Genomic DNA, 27,611 nt, shown 5'->3' with positions numbered 1-27,611 from the left:
GAAAGCCATTAGAAGAAGAAGAAGAAAAAGAAGAGGCATCCAGTCTGCCAGAAAACCATAAGAAGCCACTGCTCGCGTACGATAATTTCCCTCCAAAAATGATAATTTTGACCCTCAGGTAAAATAATTCAACATTTCCTACCTAACACTGAAGGGGCTTAGTCAGCAAAGCTCACAGATTTCCCCATCAAGAGAGGTGCCCAGATCACACATTGTACAAATTTGAATCAAGTTGCTGCCTGGCAGGATATAGACGGTTTTAACTTGACAACATAAACATTCGAAATTGACCCTAGCTTACTTCCTGTTGCAGTGCTTGCTAATACAATAGCTAAATAATCTAGGTTTCAAATTAAGCAATAAGCCCCAAGTTACCATGGTTTACAGTGATTTTACAACAGCTAAGAGGTGTCCACGGCACGCCACGTGTAAAGCACAGCCTCCCACAATTCCATGAAAACCCTCTATATTTTTAGAGCATCAAAACAAAATAATGAGCTCTGACCATGTTTTGAAATGTCCCATACAGCCTAGCAGCATACAGGGTGCTTCATGGTTTTGTTGATTGGTTGATTAGTTTATACACACAAGGTGCCCCAGCACACGTGACAGGTGGGAGCGTCAGTATACATCAGAAACTAAAGATTCAATTATGTGTTGAGGTCAATACTGACACACATGGAATAGCTTTTGTTTTATTAGAAAATCATTTTACCATAATCCTGTACTGTAACGCCAGTCAAATCACATGCACCATTTATAAAACTGTTTAAACAGGAGTCAAATCTGAAGCATAAACTCCAATATTCTAGCCTGGTTAAAACCATCCGGATCCATGAAATATTCCACTTTATTTCAAAATTTTGTTGAGTGAACATCTGCACAGCACAACCGCAAGCATTTCTTCACGGAGTCTGGTTTGTTAATGTGCAATGTGGACCATACAACAACCTGTCTGATGAGTAGACCTGCCCAGCTGACAGACTGACACGACCAAAATGGGATTTAATTAGAATATGGGTTTGTTAACACTGCAATGAAATAACACTCGTCAGGATGTAAGAGCTATGGACATTTTGATGCACATTTTGAAGTATCACATTAGAAAAGGTTGAAATGGCAAAATCCGAGAGGGGAGGGGGCAGAAGTCCTCAATTTTGAAAAAAAAAATGAAAGGAAAAAAGTTTTTACGTTTGCTTGAGGTGGGTTTTGCCTTTTTGGAAAATGCACAAAATGAGAGATGGAAAGACCTTTTCTGCATAACGGCTTGTGCACACATAAGCAATTTCTTTCGCGTGTAGATGCCTGCTGTCACTGCTGCCCATTCATTTTGTATTGGATACGTTGCCAGGTATCCCAGCATGCTTTGCAAGGCGATGAGCGGTGGACGGCAGCAACAAGAGGGACCAATTTGAAATCGATCAATTTGAAGACGGAGAGACAGCCACCCAAAGGCTCTCACTCTGTCCCTAAAATGTCTTTTGCACGGTGACTGCCACAACTGTTTTCTGCGTCTCGTTTCCCAGATATATGGTGAGCAGAGACATAGAAAAAAATATATACAAAGAATCATTGGAAAGCACTCTCCATCTATGATCTTTCTGGTCTCACACCGTCCACATACAACCTACTTATTCGCTTAACAGCTGTTAATGGAAACACACCTGACACGAATTTTAAGATTGTCCACTTTTCCAAAAGGTCGCTGAGAATTGGTGCAAAAACCTGAATGGAAACACGGCTATTGAAGTTGTTGATCTCAAGTCTCTTTTTTTCTGATTTTGTCTCTTCATGATAATATATTAGAACCACAACAAATTCTGTATGCAAAACCCAAGACCACAGCAACAAGCATTTGGATATTGTGTCTCGGGTGAATTTTGTTTTTCAAATTGTACTTTAAGTTTTCTTAATTGGAAAATTGCAAATAACTATCTGGCAAGATAATGAAATGACGATGTCTGTAACATTATGTTCTGTTTTACATGGGCTGTTATGAAAGCAAAAAAACCAAAAAACTATCCTACCATTTCAAGAAGACAAAGAAATATCAAGACATTCATTGATATGAAACACTTGTGTCTAAAAAAATAAACGCCCCGATCTGTCAGAAAGGAGTGTGATCAGCACATTATCAGCTAAATAAATAAAACGACAGAGGTATAATAACAACATTGTGGATGACCTGCAGCTTTCAAGCCCACATGCATGCTTTGCACATGTTTACGTTAGGGGCTGGGTGTCGTTTAAAAAACTGAAATACCAGTTACCCTTACAATGATACTGATACCAATAGAGTACTGCATGAATGAGTCCTAATATGCACTTCCTGGTTCCCTTGTCTGGAAGTCAATGGGATTTTTGTATGGGGATTTGGGTTAAATGCCTGAAATAAGGTCTGTGGTTAAACTGTGAAATTTGTGTTCAGCATGATCATCTTCACAAAGGAACACCACTTTGATGATTTTTGAAGTGTAAATGTGACTTTTAAAAATCACGATTTTCGGAAAAACGCTTCAAAAATCTGAAAAGTCCCAACCAGGAAGTGCATGACTTCTGGGTTAGCCTACAAAATACATCATCCCTGCAGTACTATATCGAGTACTTCATTCAATACTATTTTTTACTAATTGGTACTGGCTTATTTCAGTCGATACCTTAAAAAGTATCGAGTAGAGATACCTTAAAAGGTATTGAGTAGAGATACCTTAAAAGGTATCGAGTAGAGATACCTTAAAAGGTATCGAGTAGAGATACCTTAAAAGGTATCAAGTAGAGATACCCACCCCTAGTTTGTGTGTGCACAAAAAGAAAAAAAACTCTATGCGGTTGATTTGTGCTACTGTTGTATTTGAAAGTGAGGAAGGGAAACTGTCCACTTAAACTGTTGGGATTTTGGTCTTTCCATAATGGGCGTGGCCTTCCTCTATGACGTCATGGGCGTGGCCTTCCTCTATCATGGGTGGGGCCTTCCTCCATGACGTCAAACGTTCACGGGCTGGATGGACAGGAGGCTACCAAACTTGAAGTGTTGGATTACGGGGAACTTTTCCAGACACTGCAGTCAGAATAGTATGGAGAGAGGTAGAAGGAAGCAGGGGAATGGAGAGGTGTGGAAAGACGGGTGAGAGATTGGAGAGGAGGGAGAAAGAGAGAAGATGAGAAGAGAAGTGTCAGACAACAATAATAACATTTTAACGGGTTATCTTTGGAAATAGAATGCATACTTTCTTTTGATGCTTTTCGACCAGATAGTATATAGCCTCTACTCTACTCTAACTCTAGTGTACTCTACTGCACCAACTCTAGTTTACTCTTAGGGCGTTTTTCAAGAATCCATTTTGAATCAGGAATCGTTTTGAATCAAAAATCGGTTTTGACTCAAATCGTGATCCTGGAAATCGGAATGGAATCATGAGATAGGCAAAGATTCACACCCCTAGCTTCCAAGCAAAAATGGGGTTTTTGGTTTGAAAAAAGGCACATTTTTAAATAGGTGCACTCTATGACAAGGGCTGTGATCTAAAATCATCAAATTCATTTCAGCTGGACTTTAAAATAGAAATAAAATATAATCAGAAGACTATTCTGGATGAACCTTCCTTGAAAAAAAAGTTGAGTGACCTACAGCAAATATATATATATTTTTTACATTGACCAAATAATATCTTTTCAGTCATCGCTCAAGGCAGTCGATGAACATGTAGTTGATATCAGCAGGTTTGGATGTTTTCATACACATTTAATAATAGATAGAAGCATGGACTTTGTCATAGCTATATTTTTTATGATTTTACTAGATAATCTTTCAAATTTGGACTAGGAGAGAACTGCAGGGTTCCTATTTAATTTTTAATTAAAAGATTCCAGACATTTTCCAGACCTTGATTTGTTTTGAAAATGTCTGGTGTTCAATATGATTTAGGCAGACAGACATCTTGCCCCTGCTAACTAGGTCATATCACTGTGTAGATGAAGATTGTTGTTCACAGCCACAAATAACCGAATATGTGAGATGATTGGCAGGGTTCCTACATGCTAAAACTCCATATTTTTCCAGGCAGACCCTGTTGTTGACTGGATGTGCTTTTGGTGCAGAGCCTATGTTGTTGACTGCATGTGATTTTGTTGCAGACCCTATGTTCTTGACTGGATGTGATTTTGGTGCAGACCCTATGTTCTTGACTGGATGTGATTTTGGTGCAGACCCTATGTTCTTGACTGGATATGATTTTGGTGCAGACCCTATGTTCTTGACTGCATGTGATTTTGGTGCAGACCCTATGTTCTGGACTGCATGTGATTTTGGTGCAGACCCTATGTTCTGGACTGGATGTGATTTTTGTGCAGACCCTATGTTCTTGACTGGATGTGATTTTGGTGCAGACCCTATGTTCTGGACTGCATGTGATTTTGGTGCAGACCCTATGTTCTGGACTGGATGTGATTTTGGTGCAGACCCTATGTTCTTGACTGGATGTGATTTTGGTGCAGACCCTATGTTCTTGACTGGATGTGATTTTGGTGCAGACCCTATGTTCTGGACTGGATGTGATTTTGGTGCAGACCCTATGTTCTCGACTGCATGTGATTTTGGTGCAGACCCTATGATCTTGACTGGATGTGATTTTGGTGCAGACCCTATGTTCTGGACTGCATGTGATTTTGGTGCAGACCCTATGTTCTTGACTGGGTGTGATTTTGGTGCAGACCCTATGTTCTTGACTGGATGTGATTTTGGTGCAGACCCTATGTTCTTGACTGGATGTGGTTTTGGTGCAGACCCTATGTTCTTGACTGGATGTGGTTTTGGTGCAGACCCTATGTTCTTGACTGGATGTGGTTTTGGTGCAGGGTATTTGATATAATGCATGCTGACAGCAGCTGGCTCATAAGAGCATCCCTCTATCTGAACATTATTCTGATCATCAACACAAACTGTGGACTCAAAGTGGCTCAAAACAACATCAAAGCTAGAATTATGTGCGTATCGGACCTGAACCACAATATGGCTGATTATCGCCACGGATTTCTCGATTCAATATGATTCCAATACACAAGGTCCCAATTGAAATCAACTTCCGATTCGATTCGATATCGATATTTCGGTTACAATACCAATTTTGCTTGGATATGAAAGAGATTCTCAAAGAACTAATGCTGTACATACATTGTGTACAAGGAACCCTCTAACCTAACCTGGTGCATTATTAAAAATATGAATCTTTACAGATGTTTACGAGATCTCGTTGCACTAAGAACCAAACCACGCGAGTCTAACGGGGTTAAAGCTTCAAGCATCCACGACAAAAGGCATATTAAAAAGATTGATATTAGGATTTATGAATCGTTATCAGTTCCTTCAAATGCCTTTTGATTCGATATTGATATGCCAATTTTTTTTAACCCAGCCCTGAAGCACAACAAACATTTTTTTCAAAATCCCAAAGTATTCAAGATCTGGAAATGATCAAATCGGTTTTTTTTATATACTTTTCCAGACTTTCCAGAGCGGCGTGAAGTGGAGCAGCAGTAGAGAGTGAACAGACTGAAAAGGCTGTTAGGCCAAAGCCTCTGTGGGGCCAGGAGAGGGAGAGAGGAATGCAAGGCTGCTGATGGCTGCTCCAGGCTGGGAGGAAGGTCGGCACACAGGCAGGGTTGCCAGATCTTGCGAGAGAAACAAGCAACCAGATCTATAGAAACAAGCCCAAAAGAAGCGACTTTCCCCCCACTCGAGGTCGAATCCACTCTTTATGTTGTATTTTTTCTGTATTTCGCCAACTTACGTAGATCCCCCTCGAATACGTAGCTATTTCTTAGGCTATAGTTTTATTTGTTGCGCTATTTATCTAGACCTGGATAAAGACTATATATATATATATATATATATATGGTGAAGAGAGGATTCCCATGTGCACAGCCAGTAGAAAGATCAGGTGCTGGTCGGTTGCAGGAAAAACATAAATTGAAAAATTAAAGGAACCACTGCAACACTGAAAATGACTTACTGATATTTATTTATTGCGAACAACGCGTTTCGCGTGCAGCTTCATCAGGTTCACAGAAAATACAATAAATAAATATCAGTAAGTCATTGGTTCCTTTAATTTTTCAATATATATATATATATACAGTATATATATAGCGAGCTACGTGCGCTCGATTCCTAGGCTCGCCCGTCCTGCAGCTCGCCGAGCTGCCCCTGTTTTGTTGCAAAGTGCAACAAAACAAGAACTGCAACTAGGGCTAAAACCCCAATGAAATAAAAAGGCAGACTTATCTTGAATTACAGGCCTATATGTTTTTTAAACAAGTTAAAGTGCTGATGCTCATCAAGTTTCAAGAATCTGAATTCTTTCACTAAAACAAGTCGAGACAACATCATTTGGGGATATTTGAATTTTTTAATCCCCCCCTCCCCGGGCGTCCGCTACCCACATTTGGGTCCCGACCCACCAGTTAAGAAACCCTGCTCTACATCCTCCCTGTGTGGTGCTACAGATTGTAGCATGCTATGAACACACGACGAGATGATGAAGACGCTTATATTAGAGATTAGGAAATAAACGGCTCCAGCGACTTGTGCTGGCCGGGCGAACCTGAGATCCGACTCTCTCTCCTTTCCTCTCATTTCTACTAGGGAGGCACAATATATATCGTCGAACATATCGGTACTATCAGCCGATGTTAGTCATTTGTGAATATATCAGCATTGGTTCGATGTTGCAATGTTATTATCGGTTATCTGTATTGCCAGAAATTTTCATATTGAGAGGAAACAATGCGGTAAATCTATGGTTTATGGGCTTTTCCAAATGTTTTGGAAATAAAGAAAAGACATGACTTTTTCAAATTCACAGTGTTTATCAGTATGGACAACCTTTGATTATCATAGAAACTTGTTTTTATACAGATCATATCAGCATCGGTAAATATCAGTTAATGGTCATAACGGCAATGTTAATATCGGTTATCGGTATTGGCCAAAATTCTCATATCGGTGCATCCATAATCTCTATAGTATCACCATTCAGCCCAAGAATACACAGATATGATTTTTGGTCCCTAACATCCTAGCAAAAAGTTGCTTATAATAAGCAGACTTGGCAACTGCGGTTGGGAAAGAGGGAGGGAGGGAATGGAGGGAAAGGCAGAGGCGGAGGGAGAGGCGGGGGAGGTGCAGACAGACAGCTTGGCCCCCCTCTCTGCTCTCTCCCCCTCTCTGCTCTCTCTCTCTGCTCTCTCCCCCTCTGCGCTCTCTCTCTGCTCTCTCCCCCTCTCTGCTCTCTCTCTGGGAAGACTCACAGCAAAACACAGGATGTGGGCATGGGGGTGGGGCGTGTCTGTCTGTCTGTCTGTCTCTCTCTCTCTCTCTCTCTCACACACACACACACACATACACACACACACACACACACACACACACACACACACACACACACACACACACAATTCCACTCCCTCCATTCCTCTCTTAACCCTTGCCTGCCACTCTCCGCGGGAATCATTAACTTCCAAGTGAAAATCAAACACAGAGGTCTTTCCAATGACTTTGTCGAATATTTTTTTTTACATTTTTTATGTAATTATCTTATTGTTTCTGACCTTGCATTCATGGCCTTTATTTTTTTTCTTGCCTTGCTTTTGCTGTCGATTTGATCTGTTCTTTTATAAGTCTGAAGAAAGTGTTGTTTTGGAATAAATAAATCAGGTTACAATGTACAACTTCCAATGTTTATAAAACGCTATAAAAACGTTCTACCGCGAAGTCACAGTAGCTTGATTACAACACAACGTTAATGCTGTAAAGGCCCGTCTTTTATTTTAGTAATTATGCTACCCACCTTGCAATATAGAGTCATAAATAAATTGTCTGTCTAAATTGAGTTGCAATCAAGTCAAGATTTATGAGGAGAAACATCATATATTTTATTCCATTTCAGACATAAATAGGCAAACCTGAGGAGATGTGCATGCCTGTTGCTATTCAGAAGCTAACGTGAAATGTATTAGTCAATGCCACCTAACGTTAGCGAGTTAACGTTACTGGTAATGTTAATCAAATGCAGAAAGGGAAAAATACATGGGCAGAACGCAGGACAGTAACTTCAATTTAACATTGAAACCTGGAAAACATCTTCCCATTTTTCGCACGGGGCTTGAGTCTTGCACTCAAGTCAAATCAGAGGATAAACATCATGTTTTAGACAGAACAGTCAAGCTTAATGAAAACAGCAGGTAACTTAATGTTATGACAGGACGTCCACCACTAGGGTTGCCAACTTCTTGAAATGGAAATAAGGAACGGCTACTTTAGGCTACCCATTAATACAAGCAAACACACAGAGCTGGTTTTGATCAGTTTTTGCGTTTTTTTTTTGCGCTATGGAAGTTCAACATTTTAAGAAAAACAATAAACAGGTAGTGCAAATGACATTTTGAGGTAGCCTAATTTATCTTCACATTGGCATGTAGCCTACTCATTCAAGAAATGTCTTTCAACAGTGCAAACAGCAATTTTACATAGCTATTCTTTTGAATAGACAGACCTGCAAGAGTTTACATCATTAGTGCAAAACATTTTAGATTTCAGATGAAATCTTCTGAATAAAAGGACAATTAGGCTATTGAAAAGTATGGATTAGACTGAGGATATCTCGGATTACTGTAACAAGTCTTACACCTGCAATAGCCTACTGTTGTAAGCAGGGTTTGTAGGCTACAGCTTTTAAGAGTAATTCAATCACTTTCAAGGTACCTAAACCAGGCTCTCGAAGCCTTTATTATTACATCTAAATATATTGACAATGTGAAAAAATGATGGCATTGTGATGCCTGGTGAGTGAGGAACTTGTTTTGAGTGCTCCCCGTGTCCTGCGCGCAATATTTTTTTTCCCATGATGGCGAAGGCATGACCCGCCCCTCTCTGCCTCTGATTGGCTGACACTGTCCTCAGAGATGGGTGAAAATACATCATAAAGTATTTTGATACAAATTACAAATACTTGCTGAAAAAATGTATCACAATACAAATACAAAATACTCGTCTGAAAAATGTATTTGAGATACAAATACGTATTTTGTATTTTGAAAATACATAAAAATACATTTTATAAAAACTGATAAAGAGCTGCAACAATTAGTCAATCCATCAATTCATTGCCAAATATTACATTAATTGCCTATTTTGATGATCTGTTCATCATTTTGAGCCATTTCTGTAAAGAAAATGTCCTAATTCTCTGATTCCAGCTTATCAAATGTGAAATGTTCTGGTTTCCTTAGATGGTAAATCATCTCTTAGTCCTCTGTGACAGTATTCTCCTTTGTGTACTAGGGTTGGCAGCACCATGGACGATGGCATCGACCATCGTCGATGGGCTGACCCCCATCGACCTCTGACACTTCTACATCGGACCATCGTGATTACCTGTTCGAATAAAAAAATTGGCAGATTTAATAATAAAAAAGGCGATCTCCACTCAACCGCGACACACGGGGGACGCACAGGCGGCATTAAACAAGCGGCAAAGCGTACCTTATCCCCAGTTCAGAGAAGTGGTAAAGCGGAGAGGAAGAGAAGATAAGCAGAAGTCGGTTGTGTTGTGAAAATGTTAAGAAAGAAGAAACTTCACGTTCTTTCCTGTTTTCAACCCAATGTGAGTGTTACAAGTCTTCAACTGTGAATTCAACTCGCCTGTTTCCAGGAACTCTCTCCATTACATACTGTGTAGGCTGCCTGATGCTGTGTTTCTATCTCTCCTTAACGTAACCCAATGTTAGGTTCAAAACTGAGCCCACACAAATCTAACTTTAGCCGCCAGTAATTCTGCCCCTTTTCTGCCAGCTAGTTAAATTAAACACACACACGTTGTTGGTCACGATCTGTAACGTTAACGTTTGATTGTTTTGCGCCTTTCACGGGCTCCCAAAACCATGACTGACAGACAGACAGACACCGCCCACTAGGGATGGGCATCGAATTTCGAATGTTCGAATAATCGTTGTTATTATCAAGGTCGACTTTTATTATTGAAAGTCGAAATTCGTTTATTGAAAAAAAAAAAAAAAAATCTAAGTATAGTCGAATCGCTTGGTTTGAGCAAGTAAAACAATTTTTATAAGCAACCTCTCCCTCTTCATGGGATTTCATCCGCCATTCATTTTTCCATAAACCTTGCTTAAAATGCTTATAAAAATTGTTTTACTTGCTCAAACCAAGCGATTCGACTATACTTAGAATCAGGGGAGACAATGCAACATTTCACTCACAAAAAAAATAAATATACATATATGTATATATATGTATATATATATTTTTTTACATTTTTTTTTTTTTTTTTTTTACATTTTTTTATTATTTTCGAATTTCGATTAAAAGTCGACTTTGGCCAGCGAATTTCGAATAGTGTTTTTGCTAGAAATGCCCATCCCTACCGCCCACCCACCTTGGTGGCATCGTGCAAATGTGCGCCATCGGCTCATACTACATCAGAGTTGCTCGAGTGACATCACTGATGACATCACAACTGCCTGAGTAACATCACAGTTGGGCAAACAGTGGCTCGAGTGACATCAATGATGACATCACAATTGATCGAGTGACATCACTGATGACATCACCGATGACATCACAATCATGACCCACATTGCTGCCACACACACTGCCACCCACTTTGCCAATTTTAATTAACTCATTCACCGCCAAAGACGTCTTTGACGTGTTATCAGAAATAGCCATCCACGCCAAAGACGTGTTTGACGTGTTTTTGTTTTTATTAGTGCAGCGCGTAGTTCAAACACTTCCCCAGCCTGTGACATGTTTTCAGGTCCCTAGCCTCAAAGTCAAGCCGACAGCACGTTATCAAACACATACCGCAGCTGTTGTTTGAAATGAGCAGGAGGAAAAACAGAGAAACGCGCTTCCTTGTAGAGAGGAGAAACGCCATTGAAACGCCCCTCGGCGCGCTGCACTGCTCGCCTTGCTGCAGGGCGAACCTGGATTGCCTAGTCAAACCCGTGACGAACATGATCGATCCGGTTCCAGCGCCTGGTCCCAAAGCCAAGCCAGACCCGTTCCTGTGTCGTGTCGCAGCATTTGTCCCAGCCCGAACGAGAGGAGGAAAACGAGCAGAGGCAGAGGAGGCTAGACGCTGATCTCAAACCAGTTTGGTGTTCCCCTCCTATGCTAATTTGCGGGGGAAGGAGGTGCGATCCAGCAGCAGCTGTGCACAGAACTCTCTCTCTGTGTGTGTGTGTGTGTGTGTGTGTGTGTGTGTGTGTGTGTGTGTGTGTGTGTGTCTGTGTCTGTGTGTCTGTCTGTGTGTCTGTCTGTCTGTCTGTCTGTACACTCACTCACACTGAGTAAACTGTATTGTTGAATGTAAAAAAAGCACTTCATATATATATATATATTTTTTTTTTGTCATTTGTGTCATAATGAATAATATTTACATGTCTGATGTCAATACAGTTCCAAATAAAAGAATTGAGAGCGAGTTCTGCCTGAGATTGTCTCTTTTACAAAAATTGCCTTTTCTGCTGTTTCTCTTCTCCGAGAGACCTTTTTGGTGAAAACAGGGTGTATATAAATGGCTATAAGTAGAGTACAGAACATGCTAAAAGCTCACTTTTTTTTCCCTGGTGAACCCAGAGACGTACATCTTCATTTTGAAGTATTGCAAATCACTTTGGTGCTAATAGATAATTTACTGTGGGTCTTGAAAGATGACCAACAATTATGAAAATCTTTGGCCTGTGCTAAATATTGGCAGTCCTAAACTGGCCATGAATGAGTTAAGAAGATAATTAGTTATGTCTTGATACATACAATATGATACACTGGTTTGAATATGCAGTAAACGATTAATTTGCAGATAGGCCAGTGCATGCAATATCTAATCATCAATTTATATTAGTAATTTATCTCTGGGGGAATTTCCACCAACACATACTAGACGAAGAAGTGATGTGAAGTCTGACCGAAGACCCACCCTACTCTGCCTCTGATTTGTCGTTGAGTTTGTTCGCTCAAATAGCTTTGTACTACAGTGTCTCTCGAATACGGGACAAAGCGCGTCCCGTATCAGTTCAATACGGAACGCGTCTTTTTGTTTACAAATACGGGACGATTCCGTATTTTAAGGGACGGTTGGCAACCCTATCCACCACCACCACCTTGCATCATGTGAGCATGGGCGCCTGGCCAATCCTGGCACTTGAATGCTGCGTAGGACGACTGTGAGTTCCATAACAACACGTCTGGGATACTTCTAGCTCCAAACTGTGTCGGAATCCTGGCTAGTGATTGGTCCCCCCCCCAAATTCTGGGGCACCAATCAGTAACGATTGGTGCCCCAGAATTGGCTCATATCCTTATTATCCATATCCAGCAAACAGAGCAGGCTGAACATGCTGCACCAAGGTAAATACAGCATTCAAACAGAGCAGGCTGAACATGCTGCACCAAGGTAAATACAGCGTTCAAACAGAGCAGGCTGAACATGCTGCACCAAGGTAAATACAGCGTTCAAACAGAGCAGGCTGAACATGCTGCACCAAGGTAAATACAGCGTTCAAACAGAGCAGGCTGAACATGCTGCACCAAGGTAAATACAGCGTTCAAACAGAGCAGGCTGAACATGCTGCACCAAGGTAAATACAGCGTTCAAACAGAGCAGGCTGAACATGCTGCACCAAGGTAAATACAGCGTTCATTTCTCATTGTCTCTATGATATAATAAGGATATGAGCTGCTGCATGTGAGAAAATAAGCTATGTAAATACATGCCCCGTATTCCTCGTTTCCAGGTCGCAGCTCAAAACATATGATCATTTCAGTGCATGGATATCAAACAAAACTTATCAGGGTGAGTCAAAAAAAATCATAATTAAAGCTGGAAATAAGGTCCAGGTTGTAAAAAAACAGAATTCCCCTTTAATTTGCTGTATGCCCAAGTTAACATGCTCTGTTAATGAAATAAAAAAAATATATAGGGAAATACTTCATCTTCTTGTGTGTTGATCAGAGTTGTGAAAGGGCTGGGTAGGCCCCGGACGATTTTCAGATATGTCAAAGTGGGCTGCGTCATTCTTACGTTTGGGGAACCCGCGCACTAGATCCTACACTCATTCTAAAGCATGGTACTGATTTGGGATCAAGTGGGTCCATCAATTTGATCCTCCCAGAACTATTTGTGTTGGATAGTTGATGAGGCAACACAAGGAGCGTGAGAGTGCACGTACCTCAGCCTTGTACATTCGGACCAGGCCCTGGTTGACTTTGGCCCAGGTGCCCACGGCACTGATGTTCCACAGCTGGTTGGAGTGCTCAGCAAACGGACCCGTCTTCATCTGCAGAGCAGAAGAGGAAGGTGAGCAGGAGAGGAAGAGGAGCAGGGGAGAGTGAGAAATCAACCATGAAAGCATTTATACTTCTGCGTCAGTCCGACACCGTAGCTACGCTGGCTATCGGCATGGTGTCGCCCGCCTGCACGATGATATCAGCACGTCATCAGTATCGGCCGACATAGGGCTTTAAAATGAAATATCATATATATCATATAAATAAAAAATATGCCATGTTTTACATAACCTAAGTTGAAGTAGTTTTCTTCTTTTGCCCAGTGAATGTGTACATTTTGGGTTCTTCAACATCTAAATTTGCGTAATATGGGGAGAGACCCAACATCTCCACCACAAGAGATATTCACATCCCACCTCAAGCAGCCAGTTTGTGCCGAAAATGCAGGAACACGATCAAAGTCAAGGCCCCTGAACTGACATAAATTGTATATACAGTTTATGTCAGTGCAGGGGCCTTGGCTTTTATATTGTGGATGTGGAATAGGCACATAAACCAGAAGGCAATGCAGCCACAAGGCTGCATTTTGAGGAAGTCTATATGTTCTCTGTGGGGATGCTCAGTCTGCCACACTTTGAAAACCCCTGGTCTAAATGAGAAAAAAAAGGTTCAGATAGAGGTTCAGATAATTGCCGCATTTTTCAGTTTTTAATGACACATTTCAGGCTGGCAAATTAATTGACCTTGTTGTGACATTACATTTTATATTATTATTTATAAAATTGTGAAATCAGGGGGCGAGGTCTCTGAAAGCAGAATAATTAGGGGCGTGGTATTTAACGGATGATGGACTCCAGCCGCAACATTTATCAATGAGCGCTCCTTCTCACGCTGTGATTGGCCAGATAATATGAACGCTTCATAAATGACAGGTGACTCATTCATAAATGAGGGCCAGTGACTGGCGGCGGGCTTTGAATGCTTGACATGAGTTTCTCAGACAAACAAAAATAGTGAAGTTGATCCTATGTATGAATTGATTTCCAATGCCTTCTTCTTTCTATCAAGGCCAAGTACATGGTTTGGATTTGCTTAACCCTATATTTTGTCACATTTGTTTTATTTCCTAGTTTTAATGTCTTTACAATTATTCTAAAATGTGGAAAATAAAAATAGAGAAAAACTGTGCTATCCCCAAACTTTTGACGGGCCGTATAAATAAAACGGCTTAACTACCGTAAATGAATGAATGAATGAATGCAGTGTGCGCTATGGACGGTTTTCCCACCACCTTCTCCCAAGAGAGCCTGTCTGAGCAGGGCAGGAACCCAGACCCAGGCTCCGACTAGCTCCCCCCCCCGGGGGCATTCCATTTAAACCCCCGCACACTCCCACCACGCACACACACACACACACACACACACACACACACACACACACACACACACACACGCACACACACACGCACACACACACACACACACACACACACACACTCACTCTCTAGTGGACTTTCCAGAGGCTTGCATGAAAAGAGGCGGGGGGAAGGGAGAGTGGGGGGAGGGGAGAGAGCGTGTGTGTGTGTGTGTGTGTTGTGTGTGTGTGTGTGTGGGGGGGGGGGGGGGGGGGGGAATGGGGGTGGGTCAACCCCAGAGTCCCCTGAGGAAGGAGTGATTCACAGCAGCATGTGGGGAAGGAAGTGACTCATGTGAGCTTAGGAGACACACACACACACACACACACACACACACGCACAAGAGTTGCCAAGTCTGCTTTTTAGAAGCGACTTTGGGCTTGTTTTTCTGTAAAGTTGCTTATGTCTGTGTAAGTTCATTTCTCAGACATCCAGGTAATATAAGGTTAAAATAATTTATAAAACAAACAAACATTGGACTAAAAAACGATATAAAACAAGATGTTTTGGTGTTCAGCCAAACACCATCATCAGTTGTAAATGCAGCAGGAAGTAACTCTGGCAAACAAATCCACACAAGAAAGGTCACATGACAAACACATGGCATGAAGTCACATGACTTATTGAGACTAAAGTTGCTCACAAATATTGGTAGTGGCGGGATGCATTTTTTTTAGGGGGCGGGGCTTGTTTCTAAACTGTAGGTGCTTTTATTTGTTTTCTCAGCCAGAGTCGTTACTTGTGATCAGGCAAGAATTATGGGAAGCCTGGGGACAAAGATATCTCTCGCTCCCCCTATCTCTAAATAATGACATCTATCTAATAAGGCAAGAGGAGAGGGGAGTGTGCTTCCGGGGGTTGACAGAGTGCAGCGGCGAATATCGTGCCATTTGGACACACAACACGTTCATCCATCCATGTTCAACCTTACTCAAATCTGCAGTTCCTCGAATGGCCACCAAAATGCAATCAGTTCATCCTTGAGTCCAAGTGGATGTTTGAGCCAAATTTGACAAAATTCCATCAAGGCGTTCCTGAGATATTGCGTTAACGAACATCGGACGGACGGACAACCCGAAACCATAATGCCTCCAGCTTGGCTATGACAGGCGGAGGCATAAAAACAAAAACACAAGCATCTTGATATACTTGTCACCACTCTAAGATGGCGACGATTGTGTGACGTCAAGCTGTCTGCACGAATGGCATTTTCCTGTGAAATGCAGGAGTCGCTTCTATTGGGCTTGTTTCCATAGACATGCTTGTTTCTCCCACGAGATCTGGCAACACTGTGTATGTGTGTGTGTATGTGTCACAGGCCAGTTTCTTTAAACATTTTGTACCTTTATTTTAATTCTGATCACCTGAATGAATGTGGGGAGGAGTGACCCTGATTGAAGACAGGTGTAGGTAATTAGTGGAGGGAGCTTTGTGCAGTGGGCTGGCGTCCTTCTCTTCTCTTAAAAGGCAGCCATAGAGGCAAGAAGGAGGAGAAGCAGACCTGAGTGAAGTAGACCTGGGTGGGAAGCAGACCTGGGTGGGAAGCAGACCTGACGGGGTAGCAGACCTGACGGAGAAGCAGAGGGGGACAAGCAGACGAGTCCCAGGCAAGACAGACACACAGACACGGCATCCAGACCTACGGCTGTTGGAGTAACGCCGGAGGAGTGACCTGACAGAACAGACTGCGTGGCTACAGAGGGGGAAGCGTCGCTTGAAGGCAGAGGGGGTTTATCACGATAACCCCCTCTTCAAGATAAGTAACCCCTCTAACAACAATTCCCCTTTTTACTGTTTCCACCATTGCTGATTTTTCCACTGACGTTTTATTATTGATTCGGAATTGGCCAAACCGGATTGTATTACATATGACACTGTACTTTTAGCCATAGCTCTAGTGGTAATGGCCTCTGCCTAACCCAGCCACACCGGTGTCTCCAGAACCAGACTCAGTGCAAATTTCCTGCACCTTAAGCAACGGCCCAGCCAAACTCCCTTCGTTTTTGTGCTTTTTTATGAGCTGTGTTGGCCACGAACTGCCCTTGAAGTTTGTCATTTTTTTCACGTGTGCAACTAATTGGAGTGTGGAGCTTTGTCCGCTCCCCTCCTCCAAACTACCCAAGAGGTTTATAATTCACGAGTGGAATTGCTTGCAGTGTCATCCGGTGTTTCGGGACTGTTGGACCAATCACTGACTTCTTATTAGGGAGCCTGGGCCTGTTGATCTGTCGAGTGACTGTCCCCCTTGTTCACCCTTTCAGTCTATCCTGGAGCTGGACGGAGGAGGATTGATCGAGTGGAGGACCTTGGAGGGACACCTAGCTCTGGACTGGGGCGGGCCTAGAGTCGCGCCACATGATTTTTTATTCAGATTATTATAAATAAAGATCATTGTTGTATCCTATCTCCTGTCTGTGCCTGGTGGTTTTGGGTGGCTCCCCGTATATATATTTGTGGTGTTTCCAACACTGTTGGCCACCGGTTACATATGCATGTCTCTCTCTCTCACACACACACACACACACAATCGCAGAGAGAGAGCAAGAGAGGAGTGTGGTGTGAGAGATCCTTGTGTGTGAATTACAAACAGCGTGAGTTGTAAGCATCCACATATACATGAGTGAGAGCAAAATACTTGGGTCTATTATGCTGTCAGAGAAATAGTAAACAAAACAGGAAAAACCTAGTGAAGACTGAACGATGACAGAGCTTGTAAGAAGCCGGGAGCAGACATCCAGCAGCGACTGAAACAGTCGCTCCAATGGGAGAGCAGCTGTAGAGCAGGGGAGGGCTGATCCCAGTTGCCTGTTTCCGTGCAGCCTGACTCCCCTCACGGTAGAGATAAATGGGGGGAAAGGCAGATGAAATCCCTTTGTTTGTATGCTGAACATGGAAGAGGGTGTGACTTTGGCACTCTATACAGTGGTTCTCAAATGGGGGTCCAGGGACCCCCAGGGGTCCGTGGCACTTTGCCAGGGGATCCGTGAAAAGTTTTCAGGAAATAGAAATATAACACTTTTTGTTGTTGCAAAAGCTTCATAGTTCAATGAAAACATTGTATGCTTTGAATCTAAAATTGTTCATGGATTACATTCTAATCTAACAAACCTAAGCATTTAAAAGTCAAGCACGTTACCGTGGAAACAATTAAGCTTAGCCCAAAATCACAAATCAGAATGAGGGGGTCCCTGGTATATTTTCTATCTTGTAAGGGGTCCTTGGCTGAAAAACATTTGAGAAATAGGTCGGGTGTGTGTGTGTGTGTGTGTGTGTGTGTGTCTCACCTCATTAATGAACTTGATGCACTCCAGAAACATGTAGTCTGGATGATACTCGTTCACCACCTTCTCATCGATGAAATGCCTGGGCTCCAATGTAGGGTGATCTGAGGGGACAAGTCCAGGTGTAATGGAGCATGAGCACCACTGGGTGTCACCACTGACCTTCACATGGAAAATCATCAAACATACTACTGATTTTTCAACACTACATCGTTTGGTGTGTGCATGCCATCCTGTTATAAGCAGGATAAGAGGAGTAAAGACTAGCATAACCAATTAAGGTAACGTTACCAAGCGGCTAATGCTAGCAAGCTAACCAGAGCTAATAGTAGCTAGCCTGAGTGCAGCACGGGTCTCTAGTGAAGGAAACATGATGAGGAGTTGCTTACTGTATCATCCTGCTCAACTGTCTGCTGCAAGGATTACTATTGCTTCTCCCACAAGGTAATTTATCCTGGCATACATTACAGATGACGTGTTGTGTCTGCCACATACACTTAATGACACGGCCGATATGTTTCAGCATAGTTTCAGCTGTGTTTACATGCGAGCAACTCCGCCGATATCCGAGATATATATATATATATATATATATATATATATACATACACACACACACACTATTTTTTTAATCCGTTTTATACCACGAAATCAAAATCACTACTCTATTCTAAATCTGTCCTAGTTATTCCTGAAGTAGGGAAACAAGGCTCTTACCTACAAACTGGGAGCTGCCCCATATGAAGGGGAGGAACTGGAAGTCGTCCAGGCCCCAGACACCCTGGCTTCCAGCTGGCTCCATTCTGTAGGTCTTCTGAAGCTTCCGCATGACTGCAAGATACCTGCAAAACCAGCATTTACACTTCACTCCTCTTCTAGTGATGACCACCTTGGGACGGGTCAAATTGATCACTATAAGCGGATGATCATTAGGGGTTCCAGCCCCCCTTTTGTATTTGCTATGTTTATTCGTATTCTTCTTCTGTAAAACTGTATACACGTCAGAAACCCTAAGGCCCACAGTAACCAAACTTTGCACATAGGTTGGAAATGTCACGCACTGCTCAGAAACAAAAAACTACACCAATCTACCAATCTTTGGCGATATAACAGCCTATTCTATGTTTTTAGGCCTTCGCCCAATGACAGATATTCGGTTTGCTGGGGGTGCCCTGGAACCCCCTCAAGGACCCCAGGTGGAGAACCACTGTATTACAGTATATCTGAACAGGTTCACCTAGATGTGTGATGATTGGACAATCTATCAAGAACCCGTAAAGAGCTTGGTCCATAGATGCTGCGGAGCGATTTTGGTGGGAATCAAACAATTCTAAATATGTCACAAAGTTTCCTGGTGGACCTTGAGGGTCCTTGAGGCAACTTTGTAGAGTCAAGGCAGCCTGCATGTATGTACCACATTCTGTGTAACGTGGACAAACAGTGTTGAAGCCTTTCAACTTAGTTTATTTTACCTTAAACAACAGTGCCCCCATCTGGCTGATGAGTATTATATTAAAACAGGTTTAGGTTCAGGACACAGTCTTTTATTTAAAATGTGCCTATTGTCTTACTGAGAGGAAATATAAACAATGAGACAGCCTGATAACTACGCCTAAAGGCATTTACTTGGTCTCATAAAGTATTTGACGTGTATATGTCAATAACACATGCATAAAACAAAGTTATGATTTACCAAACGTATATCTCTTGGAAACAGCTGGTTTACCTATTCAAGATCATATAAGGTGATGTGGAACTGGCAGTAAAAATGGTCAGGAATGACTGGAGAATAACGTTTATTCTATTCGATTCTATTACTTTACACCTAGTAAGGGCTAGGTGTAAGATTTACAGTAACTTGTAACTTACTCACTTGGTGCAACTGTTATTTTTTTAGTCGGGCGTAAACTCGGACTTAGTAAGAGGTAGCCCACCTGTTAAACACATTAAAGATGATAGCCAGCTGATCATCCACCTTGAGAGCTCCAACCTTACACAGACAGCAGAGGAAGGCAGCAAAGGCAGCTTCATGACCTGAATGACAAGTATAGCATAAAAAACAGTACAAATCCTCAAAAAAAACTATTGAGTACTAGTACTTGTGTACTTTCAACCTCTGGAAAATACATTGGAAAATAAGATTCATTCACTCACCACTCACCACACACACACACACACACACACACACACACACACACACACACACACAGAGAGAAAGCAGACTTACCTGTTCCGTAGTCTATCCTGGTGGAGTTGCCGACAGCCTCTTTCAGATAGACTGCGATCTCCGGAGCGGCTGCCTGCTGCTCAGCAGGCAGCACCGTGGACACCAAGGCCTCTGCCTCCTACAGGGGGCGCAAACTCATTTTAATTCACAGACACCAAGGCCTCTGCCTCCTACAGGGGGCGCAAACTCATTTTAATTCACAGACACCAAGGCCTCTGCCTCCTACAGGGGGCGCAAACTCATTTTAATTCACAGACACCAAGGCCTCTGCCTCCTACAGGGGGCGCAAACTCATTTTAATTCACAGACACCAAGGCCTCTGCCTCCTACAGGGGGCGCAAACTCATTTTAATTCACAGACACCAAGGCCTCTGCCTCCTACAGGGGGCGCAAACTCATTTTAATTCACAGACACCAAGGCCTCTGCCTCCTACAGGGGGCGCAAACTCATTTTAATTCACAGACACCAAGGCCTCTGCCTCCTACAGGGGGCGCAAACTCATTTTAATTCACAGACACCAAGGCCTCTGCCTCCTACAGGGGGCGCAAACTCATTTTAATTCACAGACACCAAGGCCTCTGCCTCCTACAGGGGGCGCAAACTCATTTTAATTCACAGACACCAAGGCCTCTGCCTCCTACAGGGGGCGCAAACTCATTTTAATTCACAGACACCAAGGCCTCTGCCTCCTACAGGGGGCGCAAACTCATTTTAATTCACAGACACCAAGGCCTCTGCCTCCTACAGGGGGCGCAAACTCATTTTAATTCACAGACACCAAGGCCTCTGCCTCCTACAGGGGGCGCAAACTCATTTTAATTCACAGACACCAAGGCCTCTGCCTCCTACAGGGGGCGCAAACTCATTTTAGTTCACAGACACCAAGGCCTCTGCCTCCTACAGGGGGCGCAAACTCATTTTAATTCACAGACACCAAGGCCTCTGCCTCCTACAGGGGGCGCAAACTCATTTTAATTCACAGACACCAAGGCCTCTGCCTCCTACAGGGGGCGCAAACTCATTTTAGTTCACAGACACCAAGGCCTCTGCCTCCTACAGGGGGCGCAAACTCATTTTAATTCACAGACACCAAGGCCTCTGCCTCCTACAGGGGGCGCAAACTCATTTTAGTTCACAGACACCAAGGCCTCTGCCTCCTACAGGGGGCGCAAACTCATTTTAGTTCACAGACACCAAGGCCTCTGCCTCCTACAGGGGGCGCAAACTCATTTTAATTCACAGACACCAAGGCCTCTGCCTCCTACAGGGGGCGCAAACTCATTTTAATTCACAGACACCAAGGCCTCTGCCTCCTACAGGGGGCGCAAACTCATTTTAATTCACAGACACCAAGGCCTCTGCCTCCTACAGGGGGCGCAAACTCATTTTAGTTCACAGACACCAAGGCCTCTGCCTCCTACAGGGGGCGCAAACTCATTTTAGTTCACAGACACCAAGACCTCTGCCTCCTACAGGGGGCGCAAACTCATTTTAGTTCACAGACACCAAGGCATCTGCCTCCTACAGGGGGCGCAAACTCATTTTAGTTCACAGACACCAAGGCCTCTGCCTCCTACAGGGGGCCGCAAACTCATTTTAGTTCACATGTGCGTGTGTGTGTGTGTGTGTGTGTGCGCGTGCGTGCGTGTGTGTGTGTGTGTGTGTGTGTGTGTGTGTGTGTGTGTGCCCACCTGGTCTAGCTTGGCGTACCAGGTTCTGTATGCTTTATTCCCAAAGCGGGAGGGCTGGTCGACGGGAGGGGTTTCATTGATCCAGCGGTCCAGTGTCTCCAGCAGCTCCATTAACTTCTCAACCGTCTGTCAGGGAACAAGTCAACAGTCCATGTGAACAAATGAACACTATGCACTATGCCATTTGCAGTTGAGCAGGTCACTACCGTAAATATCCTAAATAACAGGTTGCGCAACTGCAAATGGCTGTGAAATGGTAAGTTGGCAGGGCACTTCAACATTTCTACAAAAAAAAAATCTCAATTGCGCACGTATATTGCTACTGTGTGCTGCCGTGCCACTGGTTAACCCTTCGCGTGCCAGAGTTGGCACCTGTACCATAGGTTGCTGACCCCTGCTTTATATTATATATTGATGTATTTATATTGCAATTGTTTTATTTGTTGTGTTTATTATCAATCATAATTACAACATATTCACCTGCTCATTTTCACATGAATCACCTCAATGTTTTTATGTGCACTCCAGGGAGTATCAAACAGGTGTTGTTTATTCATTTTAAGAATGTTATTGACCTGTTTTTGGAAATAAATTCTTCATATATATATATATATATATATATATATATATATATATATATATATATATATGTTTGTTTGTTTATTTATTGGTCCGACTGAAATGTTACATGGTCTCTCTGAATTACTTGGTTTGACCAAGTGAAACTATAAAGCATTTCACGAAATATATATGGAAAAATGAATTGTGGATAAAATCCCTTCATTCGTATGCCGAACCCGGAAGAGGGTGTGACATGTATGACACATGTATGTGTGACATTGGCCTTTTTTCCATAGCGTGGTTCCAACCAACAACCAAGTAAGTGCCAAGTCCTCTCTGGTAGGCAGTTGAGTGGAAACCAAATATAAGGAGAAACATGCTCTTCTAAGCCATACTGTAGATATGGAAAACAACATACCTCAGACACATGGTATTCACATGTCAGCTTCTTCCCCCTCACACCTTCGTTCAGCTTCAGAACAAAGCCCATGTAGTCTGCATATGCCTTTAAACAGAGTATGAATATGAGCTTATTCAATGAACGGCACTCTTTTAGCGTGTTCATGCACAATACTGACAATGGAACTGGATGGTGCTCAAAGCCTCCAAAAATATTACGATACAATGCCGCATCGATCCCCCCCCCAACTTACCTTAGCACCAAGTTTCTCCTACTATTATGAATGAGCATATTCATCTAATCTCGTTAGATAAACATATTTTCTCCGATTCTCAAGTCTCCCACAAATGCTTGCCATCAGGTTTGGGAATAGTTAGGACTTCTCATAATCTGGTGTGGGTATTGTTCGGACATTAGGGATTTGAGGTCACAGGATGGTACTTAGTACTTACTTGAGATCGTCTCCACTTGCCCATGTCAGGAACCATGCTGATCTCTTTCTTAGGGATCATGAAGGTGGAGTTGGCTGGGAGTTTTGGTGTATCATCCTCAGGAGAGCATCCTGAAAATCCCAAGTGGAGAGAATTTTCAGACACCAAAACAGAAAGCTCAGATATTAGGGCCATATGATTTCTGCAAAACGGGGAAAAAATGACATTTGGTAGGGATGGGCATTTCTAGCAAAAACAAAAACAATATATAGCCGCAAGCGGCAATGGCAGGGGTTCAAGCATTGCGCAAATTGAACCCCTAATAGTCCTTGAGGCAAATTTGTAGCGCACGTTCAGGTGAACGTGTGGAAAAAAGTGACTTGAAAATTGGAGAAACGGCATGGGAGTTACAAACAGGTGAGAAGTTACAGCCACTGATCCCTCGTATATGATTGCATTTGTGAGTTTTTCTTGGGACAAGGGGGGCAGCAACAATTACGCTTAGGGCACCCAAATGGCCAGCAGTGGTGCTGACTGCAAAACTGTTTACACTTTTCTGATATTTGTAAGGTTACTCTGACGTCACGCCAGCAAGGGGGGCAGCATGGGACCCGGAACTGGGAGTAACCCGCCATTCAAAACAATGAGCGCGGATGTGAATTTTGTAAATAAACCAGACACGTACGTGGTCTGAGCTTCGGTTTTTAGTCAGAATATTACAAAAGACCAGTGGCGGCCGCCCACTAGAGGGCGCCAGGGCGCCGCCCCACCTACGCACATGAATGAGGGGGAAATAAAACGTATATATATATATATATAGCCTATATATTTTTTTTTATGAGCGAGGTGAATATTAGATATTAGTAGCCTATATAATCTGCAATAAATATGTAGATTCATAATCATCTACATGTGTACTGTTTTGGGTCAACTACTTTCTGCCACGGACGGCGTCCGGGGACTTCCGGCTTCCACCAGTGCTAAGCCAGGATCTGTGTAAATGCGCTCTCAAAACAAAGGGATTCGGGGCGCTGGTATCTAGCGACCAGGTGGAGGTGGGGCCAGGTAGAGCGACGGCAATGCATTCTTGACGGACTCTATTTGCATGCACGAACGTGCTTTCCTCATAGGTAATGTAATGTAACTCATTCACATGCTGTGGCAAGTCCTTCTTCCAAAGTGTTTATGCCATGTGCTTTTCAAGTAAATATGGATGCTAAAGGGAAGTTTGATGTAGAGATCAGAGGGCTGCTGACCAGGTTACTGTCTATTTCTGTAATCTGCTCCGTGATTGATATGCCTACTAATCTGTTGCCCATATGATTCAGAAGGTAGGCTACTAGTAGGCTAACGTCCATTAGTACTTGCTTGATTTAGGGCTGGAGTGGATGATAATTCAATAGCCTATTATTGTTTGTTGTCTTTCAGTAGAATCATCGTGATGATATGAAGTTATTTTAATAGTGACATTTTTGCTGTCTAAATTGATGATGACAAGCAAATGTTACTTAAAAACTAATCAAATGAGGTATGGCAGGAATATTATTTGAAAATGTAAGGTTTGTTTGACATCACCATTCAGTTCAATGAGATGAACACTGATTTTGCATACGTGAAACACAGGGCCGGCGCCAGGATGAAATGACTGAGGGGGCTGTTATAACTGGCGAGGGGGCTGATTTTTTTTTTTTTTTTTTTTTTTTTTTTTTTAATATGATATTTTTATATCGTAAAACATAGGTTATATACCCGCTATGCCTATTTCTGGACTTTTTAACCATAATAACCTCTGAAAAGCGCAATAACACAAGAAAGACTACTATTCAAAATCAAATAAAACATTTATTTCACAGCAGCAGATTAAGGCATTAATAGAGGTTCAAGGGTTCATAGGTTCAAATTGAATAAATAGCTACATCTCTGACACCTTGTGACAACCAAAGCACAGCAAATAGTGCTTCCCTGCCAATTCTGAAACAACAGAGCTATGTTTACAGGGGGTAGCCTACATCAACTTAAACTGATCAAATTTGATGAAGACTGCAGAAACAGCAGCCTAAACATGTCAGGTACAAACATTGCCTAACTGGCCTTTATAGATTAACTGTTCTTTAAAAAAAAAAAAAAAAAAAAATTTTTTTTTTTTTTTTTTTTTTTTTTTTCAAGTGAGGGGGCCGAAAATTGAACTGAGGGGGCTAAGCCCCCTGAGGCCCCCTCGTGGCGCCGGGCCTGGTGAAACATATGATATTGATATTGAGAATAATTCTTATGATTATCATATTGATTTCAACGCCATTGTCCAGGCTTATATTTGGTATAGCCCTCCCTGGACAAAAATGCACCAGCCGCTACTGGACCCCACTGATTCAGAACAGGTCTAAAGTCATGTTATAGCAGTCGGGCGCACTTAGTGACAAGCAAGACAACAGTAAAACTGATGACATGTTTTTGTATTGAGTTTGGCGTCCGTGGACGTAACCTATAAAGCGAGCCTCGTACCCCCAGCGTTGCGTAGCAACGACACCGGAAGTAACTCCAGAGTAACCTTATGAATACTACTGATGTTGTAATGCTAAAGCTGGTTGAAAATCGGCGGAGTGTTCCTTTAACGTTGGATCAAACCTCTAACATGTCAGCCTCACTTATCTGTCTGTACAAAATAATACTAACCTGGAAGCAATGTGCGCGGTTTTGAAGCTAATACGGTTAGAAACGGGGGGAAACGGGTACCCTGTAACGTTACAAGCCAAGTGCAGCCATGAGTTCAGCAGTCTGTCTACGACACTGACTGTTCTGCTAACTCTCTCTCTCCTTTCCAGCACTACCCCGGGAGCTAAGCTAACCTAGAGTTGTTTACACGTCAGTAACATTGAATGCTACATGTAACGTCAACCAACAAGTGCTTAGATTGCAAGTCGGCAGTATACTGGCCAGCTACACCAGCCGGGTGGAGAGCACACAGTCACTGACGTCACATGTCATATCATGTAGTTAGGAAACATTAGCCAGTTCGACGAATGATCTCATGTGTAGCACAGCAGCTGCTAACCTAGTTAGTTTGTACATGATAGCAAACACGCAGTAGAAGTTGTGATTGATGCGAACAAGAAGCAATAAAGTGCCTGTGTGAGTTACCTGACTGGTGATGTCCAGTTTCCGCCATGGCGACACATAACAGGATCTTCTTCTTCTACTTGTTTCATTTGGGCAGACTCAAAGCTGTGACTGCGGAGTGCGGACTGCTGCCACCCACTGTTCACATTAGATTCGACAGCTGTTGAACCAGTGTTGCCAGATCTCGCGAGAGAAACAACCAACCAGTTCTAATGAATCAGAATCAGCTTTATTGGCCAATACACATACAAGGAAATTGAAAAAGTATGCTCAGGCTAAAACAAACAAGAATCACAAAGGATAATTAAACATTAACATTAATTACTGCAAGAATAATAATATGTGTATGAAAGAGCGTCTATTTTGAAAGTGTGATATAGGCAGTATTGCTGTGTACATACATCTGCTGATGCCTCTGGACACGTCATCAGTAATGTTCCTGGGATCAACGGGTGTTTCGGGTCTTTCAACATTATACACCCTCCTCCAGGTGACCCAGCCGGGGGTAAACCCCGGCTCGTGTCCAGATGGCTAGCTAGCTACCATGACTCCAAGGTTCTCCTCTCTTGAGCCACAGCCATCTTGAGGCCCTCTCTGCCGCTTCGGTGGTACTGCGGATGGCTCTCCTCTTTCTCTCTCCCTCGATCCCTAAACTACTAAAGGCTCTGACCAAAGAGCGGGCTGCGAAGCCTCTGCAGCCCACTTCCACTGGGAGGCACCTCGCCCTCCATCCAGCCTGCTGACAGTCGCTGACCAGTCCCGCATACTTGGAGAGTTTCCTCTCAAAGGCTTCTTCCAGGCGGTCTTCCCACGGGACTGTCAATTCCAGCAGCACGGCTTGTTTGGTGGACTCAGACACAAGGACGATGTCTGGTCGCAGGGTGGTGACTACAATGTGGCTGGGGAACTTCAGCTGCTGTTCAAGGTCCACCAACAACTGCCAGTCTCTGGCAGAGGTCAGGATGCCTGCAGAGGTTCTTCTGGCAGGGGTTGCCTGCTCCCCAGCTCTGACAAAGGCGATGGTTTTCTTGGAGGGACGGAACTGCTTTGCCCACACAAGTCCAGTGCTGATAGTTTCAGCGATGGTCTTCAGGACTTGGTCATGCCTCCACCGGTACCGTCCATCTCCAAGTGCCCTCGTGCAGCAGCTGAGGATGTGCTCTAGGGTTCCTCGCTTGGAGCACAATG

At 43.0% G+C, this 27,611-nt stretch overlaps 1 protein-coding gene across 3 annotated transcripts in view; it reads right to left on the bottom strand.

Annotated features, from left to right (window-relative positions):
* Window positions 1-687: 687 nt before the first annotated feature.
* ptpa (protein phosphatase 2 phosphatase activator) overlaps window positions 688-27,611 on the bottom strand; it is a 29,632-nt gene continuing 2,708 nt past the window's right edge. The window contains exons 1-11 of one of the 3 annotated variants that reach the window (XR_014552962.1): window positions 26,445-26,486; window positions 23,331-23,440; window positions 22,897-22,983; window positions 21,918-22,043; window positions 20,226-20,343; window positions 19,933-20,032; window positions 18,716-18,840; window positions 18,002-18,102; window positions 13,246-13,353; window positions 2,783-3,058; window positions 688-2,707 (exon numbers count right to left, since the gene is read on the bottom strand). Coding sequence is in view for 2 of the 3 variants with exons in the window: in XM_083641843.1 (XP_083497969.1) it covers window positions 2,984-3,058; window positions 13,246-13,353; window positions 18,002-18,102; window positions 18,716-18,840; window positions 19,933-20,032; window positions 20,226-20,343; window positions 21,918-22,043; window positions 22,897-22,983; window positions 23,331-23,440; window positions 26,445-26,472 (978 nt within the window). In the remaining variant the exon portion in view is untranslated. Of the gene's footprint in view, window positions 3,059-13,245; window positions 13,354-18,001; window positions 18,103-18,715; window positions 18,841-19,932; window positions 20,033-20,225; window positions 20,344-21,917; window positions 22,044-22,896; window positions 22,984-23,330; window positions 23,441-26,444; window positions 26,487-27,611 lie in introns of those variants that run through there. The other 2 variants (XM_083641843.1, XM_083641844.1) reach the window with 2 other exon arrangements.

The sequence above is a fragment of the Poromitra crassiceps genome (genome assembly GCF_964638095.1).
Source record: "Poromitra crassiceps genome assembly, chromosome: 8".
Classification (NCBI taxonomy): domain Eukaryota; kingdom Metazoa; phylum Chordata; class Actinopteri; order Beryciformes; family Melamphaidae; genus Poromitra; species Poromitra crassiceps.
The sequence above is the reverse complement of the archived record's forward strand: the minus strand, read 5'-3'. Positions and strand labels throughout refer to the sequence as shown.